Source organism: Equus caballus, chromosome 2, assembly GCF_041296265.1.
Source record: "Equus caballus isolate H_3958 breed thoroughbred chromosome 2, TB-T2T, whole genome shotgun sequence".
Lineage (NCBI taxonomy): Eukaryota > Metazoa > Chordata > Mammalia > Perissodactyla > Equidae > Equus > Equus caballus.
The window spans coordinates 51,164,609-51,187,966 of NC_091685.1; the positions used below are offsets into that span (position 1 = coordinate 51,164,609).

At 36.5% G+C, this 23,358-nt stretch overlaps 1 protein-coding gene and 2 pseudogenes across 1 annotated transcript; all 3 read left to right on the forward strand.

The window, feature by feature from the left end:
* On the forward strand, positions 2,584–3,350 carry OR7A246P (olfactory receptor family 7 subfamily A member 246, pseudogene; annotated as a pseudogene).
* On the forward strand, positions 5,920–6,873 carry OR7A264P (olfactory receptor family 7 subfamily A member 264, pseudogene; annotated as a pseudogene).
* On the forward strand, positions 21,609–22,577 carry LOC138923116 (olfactory receptor 7A17-like). The gene has a single exon (XM_070259831.1). The coding sequence runs from the start codon at positions 21,609–21,611 to the stop codon at positions 22,575–22,577; it is 969 nt and encodes a 322-aa protein (XP_070115932.1).
* The last annotated feature ends 781 nt before the right edge of the window (positions 22,578–23,358 follow it).

A 23,358-nucleotide genomic window follows, 5' to 3' on the forward strand; every position in this document is an offset into this window, starting at 1 on the left:
AAGTTAGGATAAGATGCAAGGAGTTTAGAACTCTGTCAGGAGAAGGAGTCAGGCCAACTGGATTCCCTTGACTCCATACCTGGCCTCTTGGGACAGTGTATGAGCAGGAAAATTTTGTTTCTTTCCTGCACAATGCCTCACAGGCAAAGGATGTTCTCAGAGGTGGGATAATAATGGAAACAGTGTCTAGTGAACAAATACAGGAAGCTTTAAATATCTTCTCTGCTGCACTCCCTCAGTGTGGGCAACCTTGAGCTGGACAGGGCACAGTTGTTATATTTGAAATGCTAAGTATGGCAGAGGAACCCATTCTTCACTTCTCTCTGCTGTCCAGTTTGGAACAAAGCTTTTGTCTTCATCATCAACTATCCAGGGAGGAATTTGGGCTTTCACACAAACACTTTCCTCTCAGAGACTGCATCCAGGTGAGACTGAGAGACCAGTGTGTACTTCAGGGAATGTTCTGAAAGAATACAAATGGAGAACATTTATCTGAGAACACCTGAGAGCCTAACCAGTCTATCCCAGAGCTGAGAGATTATGATATTTGTTAACTAGGTTGACTAATTAATTTATAATTAAGTTATTTAATATGTTAAAAAGAGAAATGCCTGTCGGTCTCAGCAATCAAAGGATCATTGCTGACAGTTAAGTAATGGGAATACCAGTCTAGTTGGATAAGACTGAGGAAAGAAAGGGAAGCATTAAGTGCCGCAATACAATTAGAACATATCTGAGGAGCTTGCAAGTAATTGGAATAGGAAAATAGATGATTAAGTGTGGGGGTGTGAGCAGTGAACCGAGGGCATTTTTTTAGCTTTTACGATGGGTTGTATTTGAGCATGTTCTTTATTTACTAGAAAGACCCAGTCCTGTGGATGTACATATTACCTTACAAAAGCCATTCTTGAAACATACATTTTACAGTATCATCTCTCACATTGGGTATTCACATAAAAATGTTATTTAATATGCAAAAGGCATATGATAATGAGCTTTACTTTGCAATCACTTCCTTACCAAGAGGGGGGAGGCAATGGAAACATTTGACATGCAGGGAAAAAATCAGCCAAAACTCATGACCAGTGATAATCATTCATTTAGTAATGGAAATGATGTAAGCTTTTTACATATATTGAGTAAATCTGTGTACCACCTTAGAAGGATGGATACCACCATCCCCACTATTTGAGTGAAGATATTAACATCTAGAATGCATATCTTGTCTCAAGTTCAAAAAGCTTATCTGTGGTAGATTGGAGATTCAAAACGATTTTTTAATTTCAAAGGTTTTACATTTAAAATCATTTAGAAAAGCGCTTTACCATTTCATCTTTAAAATTACCCTTCTATTGTTGTATATTGTATATTTTCTGTTGTAAATGGTGGGTTTATTCTCTTTGCTTATTTTTCTAGTGCGATGTTCCATCACTAAGGCGTCTTGACATTGTAATGATATCACTCCTTTCTCTTTTATAGACTTTTTTTGCTACTTTATTAGTTATTCTGAGCATTAAGGGGATATTACTGGGATTGGAAGGCTGCCAAAACCAACAAGGTTTCTCCTCATCACAATCTCTCAGGGACCTTCTGAGCTTATCATATCTTTTTACCCCTTGTGTCCTTTTATTTCCTCTCTATAAGTATTTTGAACTGCTTTTTTGTGATTCCTTAAATGCAGGACACAAAGTTTTCATATTAAAATGGATGTCTATGTTTATATGTCCATGTGAGGCTTATCAACTTGAATTTGAGTCCTATTTCTATATTCTTTAGGGTAAGGATAGTTTGATGTTGACAGCTTGCCTTGCATTATCCCTTTTCTATTGTTGTGTCTGGAAGTGAGAAAAACATGTTAGAAACACTGTTCCAGGAGGCCATGGTGTGCTTTGTGTGTGTGTCTTTGAGTTTTCTGGGGCACTGCTGGTTCTCAGAGCATTGGTACCAAAGCTCATATACTCCAAAATGTGACTCTTAAAATAAAGTTGCCAGAATGTTAACCAAAAGATGGAAATAAAGAGGGGGTCCATCTCTATTCATAGAATACCTTGTAAAAAATTAATAAAGTACAAGGAACAGCGTGTGAAAGAGGGACTCCCTGTGACTTGAAGTTCCCTCTGTAGCAGGAAGGCCACTTGTTCCTCAACATTCTCTGATGCCATCTCTCATCACTCTCCCTCTTGATCATTAGTCACCAAAGAAAGCTCCACACTGGCTTCCCTTTGAGTCTTCAGCATTTGAAACAAGTGTGTTGCTCAGGATCTCTGCAGTGTGCTTTCCCTTGCAGGGCACACACTTCCCCCAGACAAACTTGTGTGTCCTGCTCAGTCTTTCTTGAGGTCTCTGTTAAAATGTCACTTTGTTTTCAGGCCTTTAAGAATTCCCAGAAAAAATAACACCCCATTCACTCTCTTTTCTGCCTGCTTTATTTCCTTCACAGTACCTGTCACCAACTGACATGGCATAGGATTTTTTTTATGTCTTTATTTACAGTCTATCTCCATTGTTTGGACTTTTCTTTCTCAGCACTCTATATCCTTTGCCTAGAAGATGGGCAGCACTCATAATATCTTCCTCAAATGCATGAAAGAATTTCTCAGTAAAACTGGATAACATACGCTGTCTTCACCTCCGCCACTGTCCTAAAGATGCTGGTGAATATACAGACATAGAGAAATCTAATTACATATGCAGGCTGTATCACCCAGATACATTTTTTCATATTCTGTGCAGAGTTGGATGACTTTATCCTGTTCGTCATGGCCTCTGACTGGCTTGTGGGCATCTACCACTCCCTGCACAGCAGTGATCATGAACTCCCATATCTGTTGACTGCTGGTTCCAGTGTCCTGGATCATGAGTGTCCTTAAGTCCTTGTTACAAAGCTTAATGGTGTTGCAGCTGTCTTGTACTGACAAGTAAATCCCCCACTTTTTCTGTGAACTCATTCAGGAGGTCTGGCATGCTTCTTCTGGTGCCATCTTAATGACATAGTGATGTATTTTCCCAAAGTGCTGCTGGGTGGTGGAACTCCAGCTGGTATCCTTTACTCTAAGATAGTTTCCTCCAAATGTGGAATTTCATCAGCTCAGGGTAAGTATAAAGCCTTTTGCACCTGTGCATCTTACCTCTCAGTGTCTCATTATTTTACTGTACAAGTCTAGGAGTGAGGCTTAACTCAGCTCCTACCAACAGCTCACACACCGGTGCAACAGCCTCAGTAAAGTACACTGTGGTACACAGTGAAGCACACACCCATGCTGAACCCCTTTATCTACAGACTGAGGAACAAAGGTATAAAAGGGGCTCTGAACATATTCTTTGGGATAACAGCTGTAAAAGAGCCAATTGTCATAGGGCTGAAGAAATACCATTGATTGCAGAGCTCAAAGCTCAGATCCAAAAATTTATATTCTTTGAACAGATTATGAGACTAGAACTTGCTCTATTTACATCCTGAAATACACTTTTCTTTGACTTCAATGTCTCTATATAATTTAAGTGGCTGTCTTTATTACTCTTTATGCTCTGTATGATATATAGACAATTTTCTCTATTTCCCATTTTCCTACTTTCTCAAAGTTATTTCCAAACTTGGTTCCAAAATATTTGGAATTTCTTATTTATTTCATAGGGCAATATGGGTTTCTTAAAAAAATATTTTTCTCAAATGATCTATATCATTCCAAGTAATTTTTCTCTAGCTTTCCTGAAAGACTAGTCATGAATCATATTACTCATGTGGGAAAATGTACACTTGACAACAAATATAATTTTATTGCAGAGGAAATTCTGAAACTGCAGTTTTTACTTTGTCTATAAATATTTTCTATTTTAATACATTAACTTCTGTTAGTGTTAATGTAGACTCTAACATGCTATGTGTTTTATAACTGGTCTCCTTGTTTTATTCTGTTGCTCAGCACTTAGTTCCACAATGCCTATCATAGTCACTGACAAAAGATGGTTATCAAATATATACCGTTGAGTGGATTTTACATGGAAAGAGAAGTTTGAATAAACAAATTGACCTAATATGGTCTAGAGTGAGAGATAATCTTAAATATGAGGAAGAAAAATTGTAAATCACCTATTTTATTACATGCAAAATATTTCTTCTTCATCTAGTACCTCTACTGCATTGAACTATGGAAGATTTGTATCCACGTGTGCAGCATTTTATGCATTTGGGTGAATGAGTAGTTGGTATATTTATGTCTTTTATGGAAGCATATTCTTTTTCACTGTTTGAAAAATTTTAAGCTTCCTAAAATTGTGATTCATCTATTGCTCTAAACAAAATATCTCCACTTTTCTAAATTTCGTTATAACCACTAAAGGGACAGTGAATGAACAGTATCAAGGTCATCCATTTCATATCTCCTTCATGCTCAGAAATCTCTTCAATATTCATGTCAGAGGATGACTGAAAACGAAGCATGAATTTCTCCCCAGTCGTGTGTTTCAAGGTCTGCATTTTTTCAACATAAATATCCATGTCCTTTCAACCTCTCCAAGTTCTCTGGAACAGAACCTCAATATAGCCGCTTAATACAGATATTTGAAATAAACTTGAAATAATCATGAATGCTGTCTCTAATATCAGAACATATGCCAAAAATAAGAAGCAGCAGATTATTAAAATAACACTCAGTGCTGTCTGCTTTTATTATTGTATCAGTTAGCTATGGCTGCACAACAAGTTTTCTGAAGTCCAATGACTTATCATAATGCCTTTATTATCAAATGGGATTATAAGATAGGGAGCTGTTCTGATCTTGGCTTGGATACTCATGAGTTTGTAGTCAGCTCTGGATCTTTATGTTGTGTGTCTGTAGCTCACCTATGATGTTGTTTGAGGCTATAGTGCACCTCTGTCTTGAAGTAGTTTCTGTCAATTTACTCTACTTATAAATGCAGGTTAATCTACTTTACCAAAAAAGTGAGCTTTCAAATGTGATTTGTCTAATTTAATCCCATTCTTTTTATATCCATACATGATATTTTGCTTTCGACCCAGTTAAAACATGCATTTCCCACTCCCGTTAAAGTGTGAAATAGCTACCTGTGCTCTTGATCCTACCTTGAGTCATGAATTATTAGATTTTTTCCTTTTAAATAATTTATTGGAGTATAAGGATATGCAATAAACTGCACATGTTGAAATGTGAAATATGCTGAATTAAAGGAGGCATAGACTGGCCCCATGCCTGAGTGGTTAAGTTCACGTACTCTGCTTTGGCATTCCAGGATTCACTGGTTCAGATGCTGACCACAGACCTAGAACTGCTCCTCAGGCCATGCTGTGGCAGTATCCCACATGGAAGAACTAGAATGACATACAACTAGAATATACAACTATGTACTGGGGCTTTGGAAAGGAAAAGAAGAAGATTGGCAACAGATGTTAGCTCAGGGCCAATCTTCCTAAGCAAGAAAAAGCATGCCTTAAAAAAGAAAACCTTCAAAAAAAAAAGAAAAATACTTTTAAAAAAATAATGCCCCATCCTCTTTCTCCATTATACCTGCTTTCCTTTTCTTCATAGATCCCATTATCAGATTACATGTTATTTGATTATTTTTATTTGCTTATATTCTCTCTCCATCGTTGAATTGTAGGAACTTTTGCGTTTCAGCACCCTATGTTCATTTCCTATACAATACCTGGTATATTGTTTACACTTAATATGGATTCCTCAAAGAAATAAAAAAATATACTAAGACATAGTATACATTATGCTTGAATAACAGCAAGTAGAAAAGAAATTTCTAATGAGAAATGGTGCTAGGGATGTCCAAAAGGGGACCAAACCATACACATATATTAAAATTAATTTTTGACCCTAAAATATAATTGGTAGCATTTATGCTAGGGTGCTAATGCTTGTTCATGTAAAATTTACTCATTTTCTTCTGTGAACTGGTAGTCACCTCCAACACATTGAATCGTGGAACCTTACAGGAGTTTCAGAATTTCTTCTGGGATTTTCAGAGAAATCAGAATTTCAGCACCTCATATTTGGGCTTTTCCTCTTCATGTTCCTGATCACTATGTTTGGAAACCTGCTTATCATCCTAGTCATCTGCTCAGTCTCTCATCTTCAAACCTCCATATACTTCTTTGTCTCCCACCTGTTCTTTGTAGATATCTGTTTCATCTCCATCACCACCCAAAAGATGCTGGTGAATACGCAGACAGAGAACAAAGTTATGGCCTACACAGGCTGCATCACTCAGATGTATTTTTTCCTACCCCTTGCAGGATTCGACAACTATACTTTGACTGTAAAGGTCTATGACTGATTTTTGGCCATCTGTTACCCACTGCATTATGTTATCCCCATGGACAAACAATTGTGTGAATGGCTGCTTCTTGTGTCCTAAACTATGAGTATTCTTCATTCCTTGTTACAGTGTTCAATGGTTTGTAGCTGTCCTTCTGCGCAGACACACAACTCCCCTTTTCCTATGAAATCAAACAGGCGGGCCAACTCATCCATTCTGACACCTTTCTTAAGAATATGGTGACGTATTTTGGAGCTGGGCTACTGATTGGTTGTCCCCTGGCTGGAATCGTTTACTCATACACTAATATACTTTCTTCCATTTGTGGAATCTCATCAGCTCAGGGGAAGCACAAAGCATTTTCCACTGGTGAATCTCACCTCTCAGTTTTCTCCTTATTTTATTGTTCAAGCCTAGGAGTATACGTTAGCTCTCCTACCACCTACAGCTCAAACTCAATGTAAATAACCTCAGTGGTGTACAATGTGACCACACCCATGCTAACCTCCTTATTACAGTCTCAGGAATGAAAACAGAAAAATGTCTCTGAAAATATTCTTTAAAGAGGAAGTTATAAAAGGACCAATTGTCTTTGGACTGATGCACATGATAGCAAGGCTTAAAGCCTCAGAGCCAGATATTGTGTTTCTTTGATCAGATTGTGAGAGTAGAATTTACTCCTTCTATTTATTTCCTGATGTTTCTGCTTCTTTGATTTCAACTTCTTTATACAATTTGCGTAACTCAGTTTATTAACCTTTCTCCTATCTGATACCTAACTGGGTCTTTTTGTTTGTTCTTTTCCTATTCTCCCTAATAGATTTCCAACCTCAGAAAAAACACTTGGAAATTCTCATCTACCTCATGAGACTGCATGGATTTCTTAAGAATAATTTCTTCTGAAATGAAGTATGTAATATTGAGTAATTTTTATTTTGTATTAAAAAAAGAATAATCATGACTTGTGCTACTCCTATGGGGAAAAAACACTACACTTGGCAACCAAGGCCATATATATAATTTCATAGGAGAGGAAAATATGAGACCACAGTTTATCACTTTTTTGTACATCATTCCTTCGTATCACTACAGTAGCTGCTCTTCTTGAAAATATGGACTTTAATTTTAGCGTTTTTTAACAGATCATTGGGTGTTATTCTTTCAGTAGGACCCTGTTCTCTTATTTAGCTCAGTGTTCACACTACCACAGTCACTGGTAAAACTGATAATTAGATACACGTCTCCAATTGTAATCCATGTGGGAAGAAAAATTTCAATAAATAGTTTAACTTAATATGGTCTTACAGTCAGATATCACCTTAAGTATGACAAAGCAAAATGTTAAGTTATAAGTTTATTACTATGTGAACTATTTTTCTGGTGTACATTTACTTATTAAAGTATGTAATATTGGTATCTATACCAATATTAAAGCAGTTTATCACTGAAGTTCAGGATTGTTATGTGTAATTGTGTTTTCTATTGAATTACTTCCTAATTCTGCTTGAGAACTTCCATTATCACCTACAAATATATTTCCTTCCATTGCTCTAAATGAATACCTCCCCTCATCCTAAATTTTGTCATAAACATTAAATGGGTAGTGAATGAACAATATCAACATCATCTATTATATATGTCCTTTATGTAATGTAATATATACAAATGATTATATATATATATATATATATAAGTGATCAAAGGATGACCCACTAGAGACCTTGAATTCATGTCTGATCCTGTGAGTCAGAGTCATGGGTTTTGTACAAATCTGCATATCCTTTCAACCTCTCTGGTTCCTTATTGGAGAACCTCAATAGAGTCACATTTTAATAGAATTATATGAAGTAAACTTGAACAACAGAGTGGTCATGAATGCTATCTTCAAACATCAGAACAAATGTCTAGAATGTGAAGTAACAGATTATTACAATTTCCTTCAGTTTTGTTCACTTCGATTATTGTATCAGTTAGCTGTTGCTGTATAACAAGTCATACTAAAAGCAAATGGTTTAATATAATGCATTTATTCTCAAATGAAAACATATGATGAGAAGTTATTCTGAGTGCTGATGACCTCCTCACAGGCTTATTGTCAGCTGGCAGTCTTTTATTGTGTTTCTAAGGAGAATCCGTAATGTGTGCAGTTGTAGTGCTCTTCTGTCTTAATCCACTTTCATTCATTCCACTCCTTTTGTATCTGAAGATTAGTCTTTAGTTTATTGAAAAATGGGTTTGTCAAATGTTAATTACTTTATTTTAATTCCACTGTTCCTATATTCATATAAGACATTTTTCTTTCTTCCCAGTTAGAAGAGATATCTCTCCCCACTTTTAGGCATGACTCAGCTACATGTGCCCTAGATCCTACCCTGAGCCATGCACCAGCAAAAATTTTAAAATCTTAACTGATTCACTGGAGTATAATTACACAAAATAAATTGCACATATTTAAAGCATATTTTTTAAAATAAAGGAATCATACAAAAATTGAGTATATAGTACATGATTCCTTTTACATATAATTCAAAAAGATGTACAGTAATGTTTAACTGCTTTGTTATGCCATCATAACAAAATGTAATCACCTGAGCCCCAATTTCCTTATTTCTGAAGATAATGTGAGATTTACCCTAAATTCAGATGAATGTTGGAGGAATAAATAAAATGTGTAGAAATACTTTGTTGAGTCCAAATAAAATGTTCACGTTCAAGAGTATGTCATTGTATATGTGTGTGTGCATTTGTATAATTTTTGTATAAACACACTCACATACATATATGTACACACACGTAGAATTATTTAAATCCCATCTCTTGTGTTGAAAGAAAATCTGAGAGAAATTTGCATGGGATAGAAATGAAAAGAATGAACATGTGAATTAACATAGAACAGAAAGAATGTAGAAGTTTTGACACAGAGATTTAAAGTATAATGAGCGACCTTAATTTTAATAATGAACTACTTTTCCAATCTTAAATCACCAAAGACCTCAAAAATAAAACCATATTTACATTTATGCAGTGGGCAAATCTCTGTATCAGGTAAGGGGGCCAAATACCTCAAAATTTATTTTAAGTTTCTTCTTCTACATGACAGGATTTCAACACAAAATTTCTTTATCTAAGGGAAGCTCACTGAATAAATTGAAAGGCTTGCAATCACTTCCTACAAACAATATTTGATTGGATGAATGCCTGTATTACATTTATTTTGTTGCTGTAGCAAATTGCTACACTAGTGGCTTAAAACAAACAAATTTCTGTCTTAAAATTCTAGAATGCCAGAAGGTTGAAATGGGTCTCACTGTGCTAAAATCATGATGTCTGCTAGACTGTGATCCTTCTGGATGCTCCAGGAGAGAATGCATTCCCTTTCCTATTTCACTTTCTGGTGACCACCTGCATTCCTCAGTTCATGGCCCTTCCTCCATCTTCACATCCAGCTACATAGTATTTTCAAACGTCTATCAGATTCCAATTCTTCTTCCTCTCTTTCCATGCTTAGAGGACACTTTGATTACATTGGCCCAACCTGGATAATCCAGGCTAATCTTATATCAAAGTCAACAATTGCTTTAGATTCTGGGAAGATGGTGGCATAGGAGGACTCTGAACACACCTCCTACCATGGACACAACAAATCTACAACTAGCTGTGGAAAAATTTCATCTGCAAGAGATATGGAAACTGGATAAAAAGGGCCATCACAAAAATGGACAACATTGACAGAGTGGAAAAGGCAGAAACATACTTTTGCTGAGGAAAAAAACACATCCTAATTGTGCCACTTTGTGACCAGGAGCAATCTCAAAGGTACAAAGCTTTCCCTAGAGGAGTGGAGGGATCTAAGCAAGGGTTCTGTGCCACAATAGGCATTCCATACTTAAGATTCAGCACAACCAAGGCAAGATTCTATAATACCTGGCTTTGAAAACAAATGAGGAACATCCCCAGAAAAACTATCAAACATCAGAGAAAGAAAAACCTGCTTTTAAAGATCTCACTCACAGAGTCACCCATTCTGGAAATGAACACAAAAACACAATAAAATTCTATAGTCTTTTGGTGCAAGTGACTCAATTTCTAAGCTCTGAGTGAATCTCAGAGAGGCTGGAGTCAGCTGTTTCACCACCCCCCATGGACCCAGACACTGGTGACAGCCATTATTGTGACTTAGTTCAGTCATGTTGACACAGACACTGGAAGGTGCTATTGGATTCCTTCCTCTAGCCTGTTAGTGCAAGGTTTTGCCCCACCCACTAGAGCAAAGATTCAATCAAGCACAGTCAGCCCACCCTAGGAACAATTCCGGTCCACAAGCAAGCCCACAGCAAATTTGTGCACCCACATAGGCAGGGTGTGTGTGACTTCTGCAGCAGGACAAGTGAGTCCACCTAGGTGGGGCTTGCATGGATGGTGGGCCTATGTTGACAGGTGTGTGGACCCATGGGCATTCAGGCATGTCAGCCAAAGAAAACTTATGATGCTGGCCATCTCAATAAGCCACACAGGGCATCTTTCCTGCCTTTAAATGCTTGAAAATGTTGTGTGCTGCCCCACCTGGGGCCAGCCCAACCCATCTGCACTCATGAGAGAAACAACAGCAGCTGTGCTCCACAAAGAGCCACAATGGAGGCCTGCAGCAATTGTGAGGCCCTGAGCCTAGCAACCAGCCCAACTGGGAGCCTAACTCTAGAGAAAAAACAGCAGTAGTTGTGTGTTATTAGACCTTGCAGCCAGCCATGTTAGCACTTGCCCCACCCAATAAAACAATCATTGCAGCCATTTACAGCTGAGCTTTACAACCAGCCAGCCTGGGGGTAAGCCTAGCCTACTCATGTGCCTGCAGCAAGAACAACCTCTCCACAAAAAAATGGTACATGTAGCCCACACATAGGACACTCCTGGAATATTTGAAACAGGTGATGAGAGGGAAGCTCACTGCTGGGCCCCATAATAAGGCATCTCTTACATAAGGACAAATTTCCAGGATTGGAAGATATAGCTGATTTAAAACATATATATAAGCACAGAGAAGTAGGCAAGGTGAGGGGATAAAGGAAGGTATTCCAAATAAGGGAACATGACAAACCCTCAGAAAAATAACTAAACAAAACAGAGACAATCTACTGCTAAAGAGGAAAAACTAATAATCTTAAGTATGCTCACTGATCTTGGGAGAAGAATAGATGAACACAGTAATAACTTCAACAAAAAAATGGAAATTATAAACAGAACCAATCAGAAATGAAGAATACAGTAATGGAAATGAAAAATTCACTAGAAGGAATCAATAGCAGAATATATGACATAGAAGAATGGATGAGTGATCTGGATGAAAGAGTAGAGGAAATCACCCAAGCTGAACATAAAAAAGAATTTTAAAAATGAGGACAGTCTAAGGGACCTCTGGGACAAGATCAATTATACTAACATCCTTATTACAGGTGTAGAAAAAGAAGAGAGAGACAATGGGGCAGAGAACATATTTGAAGAAATGATGGATGAAAACCTCTCTAACCAGAGGAAGGAAAGAGACATCTAGGTACAGGAAGCAGAGAGCACCAAACAAGATGAACCCAAAGAGGCCCACACTAAGACATCTTAAGATGTTGAGAGTTAAAGATATGGAGAGAATCCTAAAAACTCCAAATGAAAAGCAACAAATTACATACAAAAGAAACCCCTAAGGCTACTAGCTGACTTCCCAGCAGAAATCTTACAGGCTACATGGGAACAGCACAATATATTCAAAGTGCTGAAAGAGAAAAAAAAAACTGCAGCCAAGAATATTCTACCTGGCAAGGTTATCATTAAGAATGGAAGAAGACATAAAGAGTTGTCTGGGCTGGGCCAGCCCGTTGGCATAGCGGTCAAGTTCATGAGCTCCACTTCAGCAGCCCAGGGTTCACAGATTCAGATCCCAGGCTTAGACCTAGCACCACTTGTCAAGCCATGCTGTGGGGTGCCCCACATGAAATAGAGGAAGATTGGCACAGATGTTAGCTCAGCAATGGTCTTCCTCAAGCAAAAAGAGGAGGATTGGCAACAGATATTAGCTCAGGGCCACTCTTCCTCACATGCACACAAAAGAGTTGTCCAGGCAAGGAAAAACTACAGGAGTTTATCACCACTAAAACATCCTTACAAGAAATGTTAAGGGGGCTTATTTAAGTGGAAAAGAAAATATCACAAATAGGAATAAGAAAAATATCAAAGAAAAAATCAATGATAAAGGCACATATACAGTAAAAATAGTGGATCAACCATCCATACATTTAGTATGAAAGTCAAAAGAAAAAAGTACTAAAAGTACGTATCTAGATAAAAAGAGATTAAGGAATACACCTAAAAAAGGAAAATTATAGGCAAATATCACTGATGAACATAGATGCACAAATCCTCAAAAAAATACTAACAAGTCAAACATAATATTACATTAAAGAGATCATACAACATGATTATGTGGGATTTAATCCAGGGACGCAGGGATGGTTCACCATCTGCAAATCAGTCAACATGATACACCGAATTAACAAAATGAAGAGTAAAAATAACATTATTATCTCAATAGATGCAGAAAAAGCATTCAACAAGATACAGCATTTATTTACTAAAAACTCTGAATAAACTGTGTATAGAAGGAAATTACCTCAACATAATAAAGACCATATGTGACAAACCCACAGCCAACAGCATAGTCAATGGTGAAAAGCTGAAAATTATCCCTTTAAGAACAGAAACAGGACAAAGAAGCCTACTTTTGCCATTCTTACTTAATATATTACTGGAGGTCTTATCCAGAGCAATCAGTAGAAGAAAAGAATAAAACTGATCCAAATTGCAAAGGAAGAAGTCAAATTGTCACTATTTGCAGATGAAGTGATTTTATATATAAAAGAACCTAAGGAATCCACCAGAAAACTATTAGCTATAATAAATGAATACGGTAAAGTTGCAGGGTGCAAAATCAAAACGCAAAAATTACTTGTATTTCTATAAGTATATAGAAATAACAATGAAATAACAGAACAATAAATCAATAATGCAATCCCATTTACAATAATAAAAAAGAATAAAATGCATAGGAATAAATTTAACCAAAGAGGTGAAAGCCCTGTACATGAAAACTAGAAAACATTGTTGAAAGAACTCAAAGAAGACACAAAGAAATGGAAATATATTCTGTGCTCATAGATTGGAAGAATTAACAGATTTAAAGTGTCCATACTTCCTAAAGTAATCTACAGATTCAATACAATCCCTATCACAGTCCCAACAACATTTTTGATGGAAATAGAAAAAAGATCCCAAAGTTTCTAAGGAACAACAAAAGACTCCAAATAGCCAATGGAATCCTGGGAAGAAAGAACAAAGCTGGAGTCAACACATGCCTTGATTTCAAAATATAATACAAAGCTACAGTAATCCAAACAGCATCATACTGACACAAAACCTGACACACGGAATAATGGAACAGAATCAAGAGCCCAGGAATAAACCCACACATCTGTGGACAGCTAATTTTTGACAAGGGAGCTGAGAACATGTGATGGAAAAAGGAAAGTCTCTTCAATAAATGGTGTTGGGTAAACTGAATGGACACAAGCCAAAGAATGAAAGTAGACCATCTTACACCTTACACAAAAATTAATGGAAAATGGATTAAAACCTTGAATGTAAGACCTGAAACCATAAAAATCCTAGAAGAAAACATAGGCAGTATGCTCTTTGACATCAGTCTTAACAGTATCTCTTTGAAGATCATACCTCCTCAGGCAAGGGAAACAAAAGAAAATATGAAGAAATGGGACTACATCAAACTAAAAACCTTTTTCACAGCAAAGGAAACAATCAACAGAACATAAAGATGATGTAACAATTGGGAGAAGATATTTGCAAATCACATATCTGATAAGGGGTTAATATCCAAAACATAAAAAGAACTTATACAACTCAAGAACCAAAAACAAGTAACCCAATTAAAAAATGGGCTAAGGATATGAACATTTTTCCAGAGAAAATATACATATGGCCAACAGACACATGAAAAGATGTTAAAGAACAGAACTAACATACGATCTAGCTACTCTAATTCTTGATATTTATCCAAAGAACACAAAAACACTAAGTCAAAAAGACATTTGCACCCTTTTGTTCATTGCATCATTGTTCACAACTGCCAAGTTGGAAACAACCTAAGTGCCCATGAGTGGAAGAATGGATAAAGAAGATGTGGCAATGGAATACTACTTAGCCACAAAAAAGATGAAACCTTGCCATTAGCAACAACATGGATGGACCTTATGCATATTATGCTAAGTGAAATAAATCAGATGCAGAAAGTCAAATACCATATTATTTCACTCATAAGTGGAATATGTAAACAACAGCAACAACAACAAACAAACACATAGTTACAGAGATTGTATTGGTTGTTACTAGAGAAGAAGTGGGGGAGGGTAGAGGGTGAAAGGGGTAATAGAGCACACATGTATGATGATTGATGGTAATTAGTCTTTGGGTGGTGAACATGACATAGTCTATGGAGAAATCAAAATATAATGATGTACACCTGAAATTTATGATGTTATAAACCAATGTGACCTCAATTAAAATAAATCATTTTTAAAAGAAAAGATCAGCAATTAGCCACCTTATTTCATCTGCTAGCTTAATTCCCCTTGCTTTGTAAGCTAACTTTTGTAATATTCAAAAGTTCTTGGGATTAGAATGTGGACATCATTTAAGGCCCTCATTCTACCTACTACAAAGTCTTTTTCAGATATATACTATTTGATGTCACTCAAGAGCTCCTATATAAAAAAATAAAACACAGAATTTATGACTCCCTATAGCATGAGTGAAAAACTTATCATTCAAAATTACGTACTCAGAAGTTTCTTGGTGGAGAAGACCTAAAACTACCTACACTTGACTTAACACAGGAACACAGCCTTCCTACTCAAACTGATTCACAGACCAGGAACTGCAGCATCAGTACCACCTGGGAACCTGTTAGAAATACAGAGCCCCTGGGCGCACTAGAGACCTGATGAATCAGAATTCCCATTTGAAGTACAAACTTGGTATTCGCACAACGATTAGAGAACTGCTGGTGTAGAACAGGTTTCTCACCTTCTTACTGCTGACATTTGGGGTTGGATAATTATTTGTGCAAGGTGCTAACCTGTGTATTACAGGTGTTTAGCAGCGTCCATTCAGATATTGCCAGGCATTTGCAGGGGAGAATTATTTCTGGTTGAAAACTACTGCCCCAGTGTTTGAGAACTAGAAGCATCCTGACAAAATTCCAATCAAGACTCCATCCCTCACTTGGTTTATACCTTTAAGCAGAACATAGAATCCTTCTGATCTGTCTTGTGCATTATAGGATGCACAATTCCACGATGAAGAATTAGTTCATAAAAGTATTACCTCATACATTTAACTTTTGGAAAAATTAAATCAGACCATACTTTAAATGTACAAAACTAGAATATGTGTCTCATAATTAATAAACATTTTTATAATGAGGGACTAAATGGCATCTCTGTATTTGTGATGTAAGTATGGGATTCCTAATTATGTTGTCAAAATTATGTAACCAAAGAGTTTAGTGTTCAAGTTTTTATATTAAAAAACAAAATTATCCCCCTTCGTAAAGAGGAGAATAGTAGTTTTCTAGATATATTAGGGTTTTGTCCTCACCACAAGTCTATGCTTTGAAGATCCAAAGGTCTATCAGGACAAATTCCTCAATATTAGACTTTTGAGGAAATTTGAACTCAGGGTTGTGATAAGGCACTGAGAGGTTTAGACCCCTGGAAGACAGAGAGTTCATGGAGAAGGAGTAATAAATCAGAGTTCACTTGACTGAAAGCCTATTCTCCTAGGATCAGCTAATCAGCAGGAATAATTGCCATTCTGTCCATACCAGTGTCCCCAAGGGAAATCATGTACATAGAGGTTAGAGTAACAGGAGGGAAATGTGCCCAATAAGAAGACACAGGGAACTGTAAATATCTCTTCTTTTACAGTCCCTCAGTGTGTGGAAGCTTCGACTGGACAGGATATGGTTGTTTCTTTTTCACCCTAAATCTTCCTGGGAAACCAGTGCTTGACCCCTTGCTGCTGTCATATCTGAAGATAGAGACTCAGTCTCTATGATCAACTATCCAGGGAGAAATTTGGACTTCCAAGAGGAGAACTTCCTCTCAGAGATCCCATCCAGGTGAGTGGGAAAGCCTGGTAGATGCTGCTGGAGGTCAAAGAGACTGAAGCCAATATCATCTACCTCAGGTCACCTGAAAGCCAATGCAACCTAGTCCTGGGTCCAGAGATCTTTGTGGTTGTTTGCTTGCTTGATTAATAAATTAAGTATTTACTTATGATGCTGAAAAGAGAGGAGGGCATCTAACTTAGCAAGGAAAATGTCATTTTTTACACTTAAATGATAGTAGAACATAAGTGTGTGAGTCTTGTTAACTGGAGTAAAGAAACAGGGTATTTGATACGGACAGACATACAGTGAAGTGAGGGCATGATCCATACCAAGGAATGCTCCCCAATACAACCTTGCAGCATCAGTGGGACATACATTTCACAGTATACTCTCTTGCTCTGGGGTTTCACATTAGAAATGCTGTTTAATAGGTTAAAAGGGGTATGCTAATGAGCATTACTTAACAATTATTTCATTGCCTGTGAAGGCATATATTAGCGATTTACTTGTTCTATTGTAAATTGTCTGTGTGAGGCCTTTGCTTTTGTATAGTGAGGTCATAGTGTTTTTATTCCTCATTTGGATTGCATCCTGTCAAACGAAGAATTGTTCTTTCTGTCACCAACTGGCTGGTGACATTTAGTTATTTAATGTATGTATAGATGTATTTGTGGGGAATGTATTGGAGTTTATAAATTGTGTGTGATCAAATCTAGCAGTCAGTTATTTCATGTTCTCTCCATTGCCTGTTTATTTTTTATTTTTACACTGAAATAATCGAGATGTGATTTCAATGCTCTTCGTTTATGAATCTTTGCTTTAAATAAAAATGATAGTAAAAGTTTTGCATCCATAGGGATAATAAATCATTCTTTTATAGGAGTCAATTATATTTTATTATTTTTGCATGCATAATTTTGAACATTTTATAGGGGCATTAATATATAATGTTATATTAGTTTCAGTTATACAACATAATGACTAGATATTTGTATATATTGCAAAATGATCAGAACAAGTCTAGTAAACTCCCATCAACCTGTATAGTCACAAAATTGTTTTGTCTGGTGAAAGAACTTTGAAGATCTACTTGTCTAGCAGCTTTCAAGCACACAGCACTGTGTTAACTCTGGGGACCATGATGTGCTTTACATCCCCAGGACTTAATTATTTTACTGTTGGAAGTTAAGCGAGTGGCTGAAATGGATGAAGGGGTTAAAAGGTACAAACTTCCAGTAATAAATTACTCTTTATACATATTTCTGCCTTGTTTTCACATCTTTGGTATTTCATATTTTGCTTTTGGGCTGTTGGGATTGTATTTATTTCTAAAACTCACATCAACTTAGGCATTTGGAAGGCATTTATCATTAGGAAGAGTATTTTTTACCTTATGACTAGTGATAACCAATATCTTTCATAAAAAGATTTTAATCCATATATCTTTATATAAGATGAAATTATAACTTAGCTACTGCTTCTCCCTACACACATATGAAAACCCCTTGTTATATTATTTTATTTCCAACTCTTCGACAATTTAATCTTGAATTAGTGACTTATCTTGATGTTATTATTATATTTTATGTCTTTATATGATAGGTGCAGATTTTCATTCAATTTTGTTACATAGAGTTGTTTTGGTACAACTATACTTAACCTCAATTCATTTTCACTGACTTTTTTCCATGTTATTATTTTCAATTAAAATTCATGATTCTGTATCATATACTTTTATACAAATGCATGAATAAAATCCTATGCACAACATAAATTCTGTCTATATTTTAGTGCAGTCTTTTTTTTTTTAACTTCCTCTCCTCTTATCGTTCTTACTAATACCACATGGACTTGCCTCCAACCAACTAGTATAATGACAACTCCTTATTTAAGTGGCTGCAGAATATTTCATAGTGTGACTGTGCTACTCTTGCATGTGTTTCATATTCTTTATCATTACATTGTTATATCTATGCTACAAAATTATTTTGGAATTAAGCTCCAAGTGTGGTTATAACCAAAAGTGATTTTGTCCCCCAGGGGATATTGGGAAATATTTGGAGAAATACTTGGCTGTCACACAGAAAAGAGGTGGATGGAGGCCAAGGATGCTCTAACATCCTATAATGCACAAGACAGATCACATCACAGAGAATGATCTGGCTCAGAATGTCAATGAGATACCCTGAGTTAAAGAATACCTGTTTTTTTAAATAATTATAAGTATCATCAGATTATTTCCCCAATGTTGCAACACTTTACAATTCTGCCAGAAAAGTTGGAGTACTCCATTCATATCTGTTTAAAAGTTCTAACCTCAATCATTGTAATAGCTCTTTAGGTGTTTTCCCAGGCTGATGGGTGTGAAAGAATTTATTGGTTGTTTCCTAAACTGTCACCGAGTTTGCCTAAAGAGTCATATAGTTGATTACCAGTGTGATTGGCCTATTAATTTTATATGCCTATACATTATATGCATGTTACTGTACCATGTTCAGCCTTTCAAGTGACATTTGACAATTATTGTCAACCAACAATTTGAAAAACGTTTATGCCATAAAAATATTTTAACATTTATTAATATGTCTGTCTTCATACATCTGAGTTTCTTACTGTTATTAAGACAACAAAGCTTCTTTATTAAGATGACCAGTAGACTTCAATATGTAGTTTTCTAGATTTTCACTGAAAAGTGTTGGATACTCTTATACTGAGTATGGATATCCCTTGATTTCTTTGTAATATGACTGAGGGAGGGGAACACCTTCATTTTCTTCCACTTAGATATCCATTTTCCCCAGCTTTTACTGAACAATCCAGTCTTTCCAAATAAATTGAAATACAAACTTGTCGTACAGTAAATGTACTTATATCCTGAAGCCTAATTCCTGATTTCACCAATAATAAGTGAGCAACTGCAACCTGTCATAATTTCTAGAAACATTGTATACTATATTCTTTTATGTCTATGCCTTAGCCAATTTAATTATTAACCTATGCTTATATCATTAAATTATTGTCATTTAATATCTTGTTTTGGTTAGTTTTTGATCCTACACTCAATTTTGTTTAATACAGTTGCTTTGAAACCATATTGACCACTCTGTTTTCCTTCTACCTGCCATTCTTTTTTTAATAACTTCACATTTACTTACATTTGTTTCTATATAAGTGTGCATATATTTACATACAATGTGAAAATGTAAACATAAACAAACCAGGTGAGTTCCTTCTCATTTGGTATTTGCAATATAATATCAAAGACAGAATGCAATGAAATAAATGTGTGTTTGACATAATATTCTCAGGCATAAATCATATGAACAAAGTTATTCAGTATAAAAGGTTGGAATTGTCATGGCGATTCAAGATTTTATAGAGCATCGTCTGAGGAGGTCTTTGCGTGTTGGATAATGACCATAACCAGAACTAGAGTGTGCCTATTGGATTTATCAAAGGCGAGCGAAATACCCAAAAGTACAAGAAAAACAAAGAAAAGTTGCCACATAAAAGAACTGACACAGGGCTTGTCTTATCTTCTATTCAAACATAGAAAAACCAAGTGGTCAAATAATTATAGAATAGGCGCAGAAAAAGTAACTCTTCTACTCCTTGATATTAAAAATATCCCACTTTTGTTTTATTTTTGTGTATATCCTTTTGTGAAGTATTGGTTTATTTTCTTTGTTTAGTTTCCAGGTATTCAATCTGTAAGGCATTTCACACCATAGATTTATCGATACTTTTGCCTTTAGAACAAATTTACTTTTGCTCTTTCATTATTTTTGCTCGGCAAAAACAGTTGCAACTGGGATTGGAAAGGTGCCAGAACCAAGGATGCTTTTTCTCCCTCACAGTCTCTCAGGGACCACCTGAGCTTATCAGATCTTTTTTGTTCCTCATGCCCATTTCATTTCTTTCTCTACCTCTATGTTTATTGAACAGATTGATTCTGTTTCTTTCAACACAGGGCAGAAACTGGAAATTCCATTATGGAGCTCCAAGTTTATTGTCCATGGGAGGCTTATGATATGAGTATCTGGGTACCATTTCTAAATTCTTTAGGGGATAGATACTGGATCAGGACGGCTTGAGTTATATCCACTCAGAGCCTAAACAGTGAGGGATGGGGGAAGTACACAGAAGTAGCACAGATGAGGAGGCCTAGGTGCGCTGTTCTGTGTGTCTGCATGTGTGCATGAGCCTTGTGAACTGAGAGCAATCCTCACAGCAGGAGTACCTGCACTCATATACCCCTAGGTGACTCTTGCAATATAGGGGCCATAATTAAATCAAGATAAGGTACTAATGAGGGGATGCTTTAAAATTCTTGGGATGCTTTTACAACCATATTAATAAAGTGCAAGATTTGCATGTGTTGACAAGGGGCTCCCTGTGTCTAGAAGGGAGGCCACCTTGTTCCTCATCATTCTCTGCACCATCTCATTACTCCCTGCCTTGCTCATTCCCTTCCACACGCTGGCTCATTTTGAGCATTGAGTCTCTAAAAACACCACCTTCCTCAGGACATTTGCACTGACTGTTCCTTCTGCCAGGCACACACTTCCCCAGACAATGTTGTATCTCCCACTCACTCTTCTTTCAGGGGTCTGTTTAAACATCACCTTGTTTACAGGTCTTGGCTGAAGCCCAATATAAAATAACATCCCCTGTCCACTCTCTTCTTTATATATGTTTTCCTCTCCATCATCACCTCTGCACCGTCACATTGTTATATTCTTATTTTTATTTTATTTCATTAGATTGTAGGCACTTTTGTTTTTCAGCATTCTATTGTCTGGAAAGTGATTGGAACATGGTCTATATTCTATATATATTCATCAAGTGCATGAAAGATACTTAATGAAACAGTAGTATACATTATGCTTGAAGAACAAGTAGACAGTGAAAAGGAATTGCTAAAGAGAAATAGCACTATGGATGCCTAATGGAGACCAGACCATGTAGAAAATATTGAAATTAATTTATTGATTCTAAAATACAAATGTAGCATTTTTCCTAGGTTACTGTTTGCTTGTGTGAAAATCAGTCATTTATTTATTTATTTTTATTTCCTGCTAGTCACTCCCAACACATGGAACTGGGGAATGCAACACGTTTTTCAGAATTTCTTCTTCTCGGTCTTTCAGAGGAACCAGAATTACAGCCCCTCATATCTGGGCTTTTTCTCACCATGTACCTAATCACTGTGATTGGAAACCTGCTCATCATACTGGCTGCCATCTCAGACTCCCACCTCCACACACCCATGTACTTCTTCCTCTGCAACCTGTCATTTGCTGACATCTGTTTCACCTCCACCACGATTCCAAAGATGCTAATGAATATACAGACAAAGAGCAATGTCATAACCTATGAAGGCTGCCTCTATCAGATGTTTTTTTACATATTCTTTGCAGGATTAGATGACTTTCTCCTGACCGTGATGGCCTATGATCGGTTTGTGGCCATCTGTCACCCCCTGCACTACATGATCATCATGAACCCTCGGCTCTGTGGACAGTTGGTTCTGGTTACTTGGACCATAAGTATCCTGAATTCCTTGTTGCAAACCTTATTGGTGTTGCGACTGTCCTTCTGCACAGACTTGGAAATCCCCAACTTTTTCTGTGAACTCAAGGAGATGATCCAACTTGCCTGTTCTGACACCCTACTTAATGACATGGTGCTGTATTTTGCAACTGTCCTGCTTGGTAGTGGTCCTTTTGCTGGTATCCTTTACTCATACTCTAAGATTGTTTCCTGCATATGTGGAATCTCATCAGTTCAGGGGAAGTATAAAGCATTTTCCACCTGTGTGTCTCACCTCTCAGCTGTCTTTTTATTTTATTCTACAAGCCTAGGAGTGCACTTTAGCTCTGCTGCTACCCACAGCTCACAGTCAAGTGTAGCAGCCTCAGTGATGTACACTGTGGTCACACCCATGCTGAACCCCTTCATCTACAGTTTCAGGAACAAAGACATAAAAAGGGCTCTGAAAAAATTATTTGAGAAGAGTACTATAAAAGTGACATTTGCCCTAGGTCTGAAGAAGTGCTCATGATTGCAGAGATCTAATCCTCAGAGTCAGAAACTTCAATTCTTTCATCAGATTGTGAGAGAAGAATTTACTCTTTCTATGTATTTCCCGGGGTTTGTTTAATCTTCTCTATTGAAATTAAGTAACTCACTTTATTAAGCTTTCTGATCTCTCTGATGTCTACTGTTGTCCTTTTGTTGTTTTCCTACTTTCTGAAATTTATTCCCAAGCTTGAATTAGAAATATGTGAAAATTCCCATTTACCTAATGGGACAGCATGGATTTTTAACTATAATTTTTTCTCAAAGGACATATATTATACCAAATTTTTGTCCATTTGTTTTACTAAAAGAATAATCATGAGTTGTACTGCTGCTATGGTAAAAACCACACTTGGCAACTAAGGCCATTTATAAAAGTTTACAGTAGAAGGAAATCTGAAACCACAGTCTTTCACTTATATGTGCATCAATCTTTTGTATATCGCTACCTTAACTGCTCTTTCTGAAAATGTGTATGATAACAAATAGGGTGTTTTATAGCTGGTCATTGAGTTTTATTCTCCTCCTTAGGAATCTGTTCTCTTATTAAGCTCAGTGTCCAAAATGCCAACCATAGTACCTATGGAACACTGATCATCAAATACACATCTCCAAGAGGAATTTTCATTGAAAGATAAATTTTAATGAACAGGTTAACCTATATGACCCTCGAGTCAGAGATGACTTTAAATATGATGGAGCAAAATTAGTTTCCATACAACGTATTGCTATGCAAAAATATTTCTTTTTCATGCTGAACATCT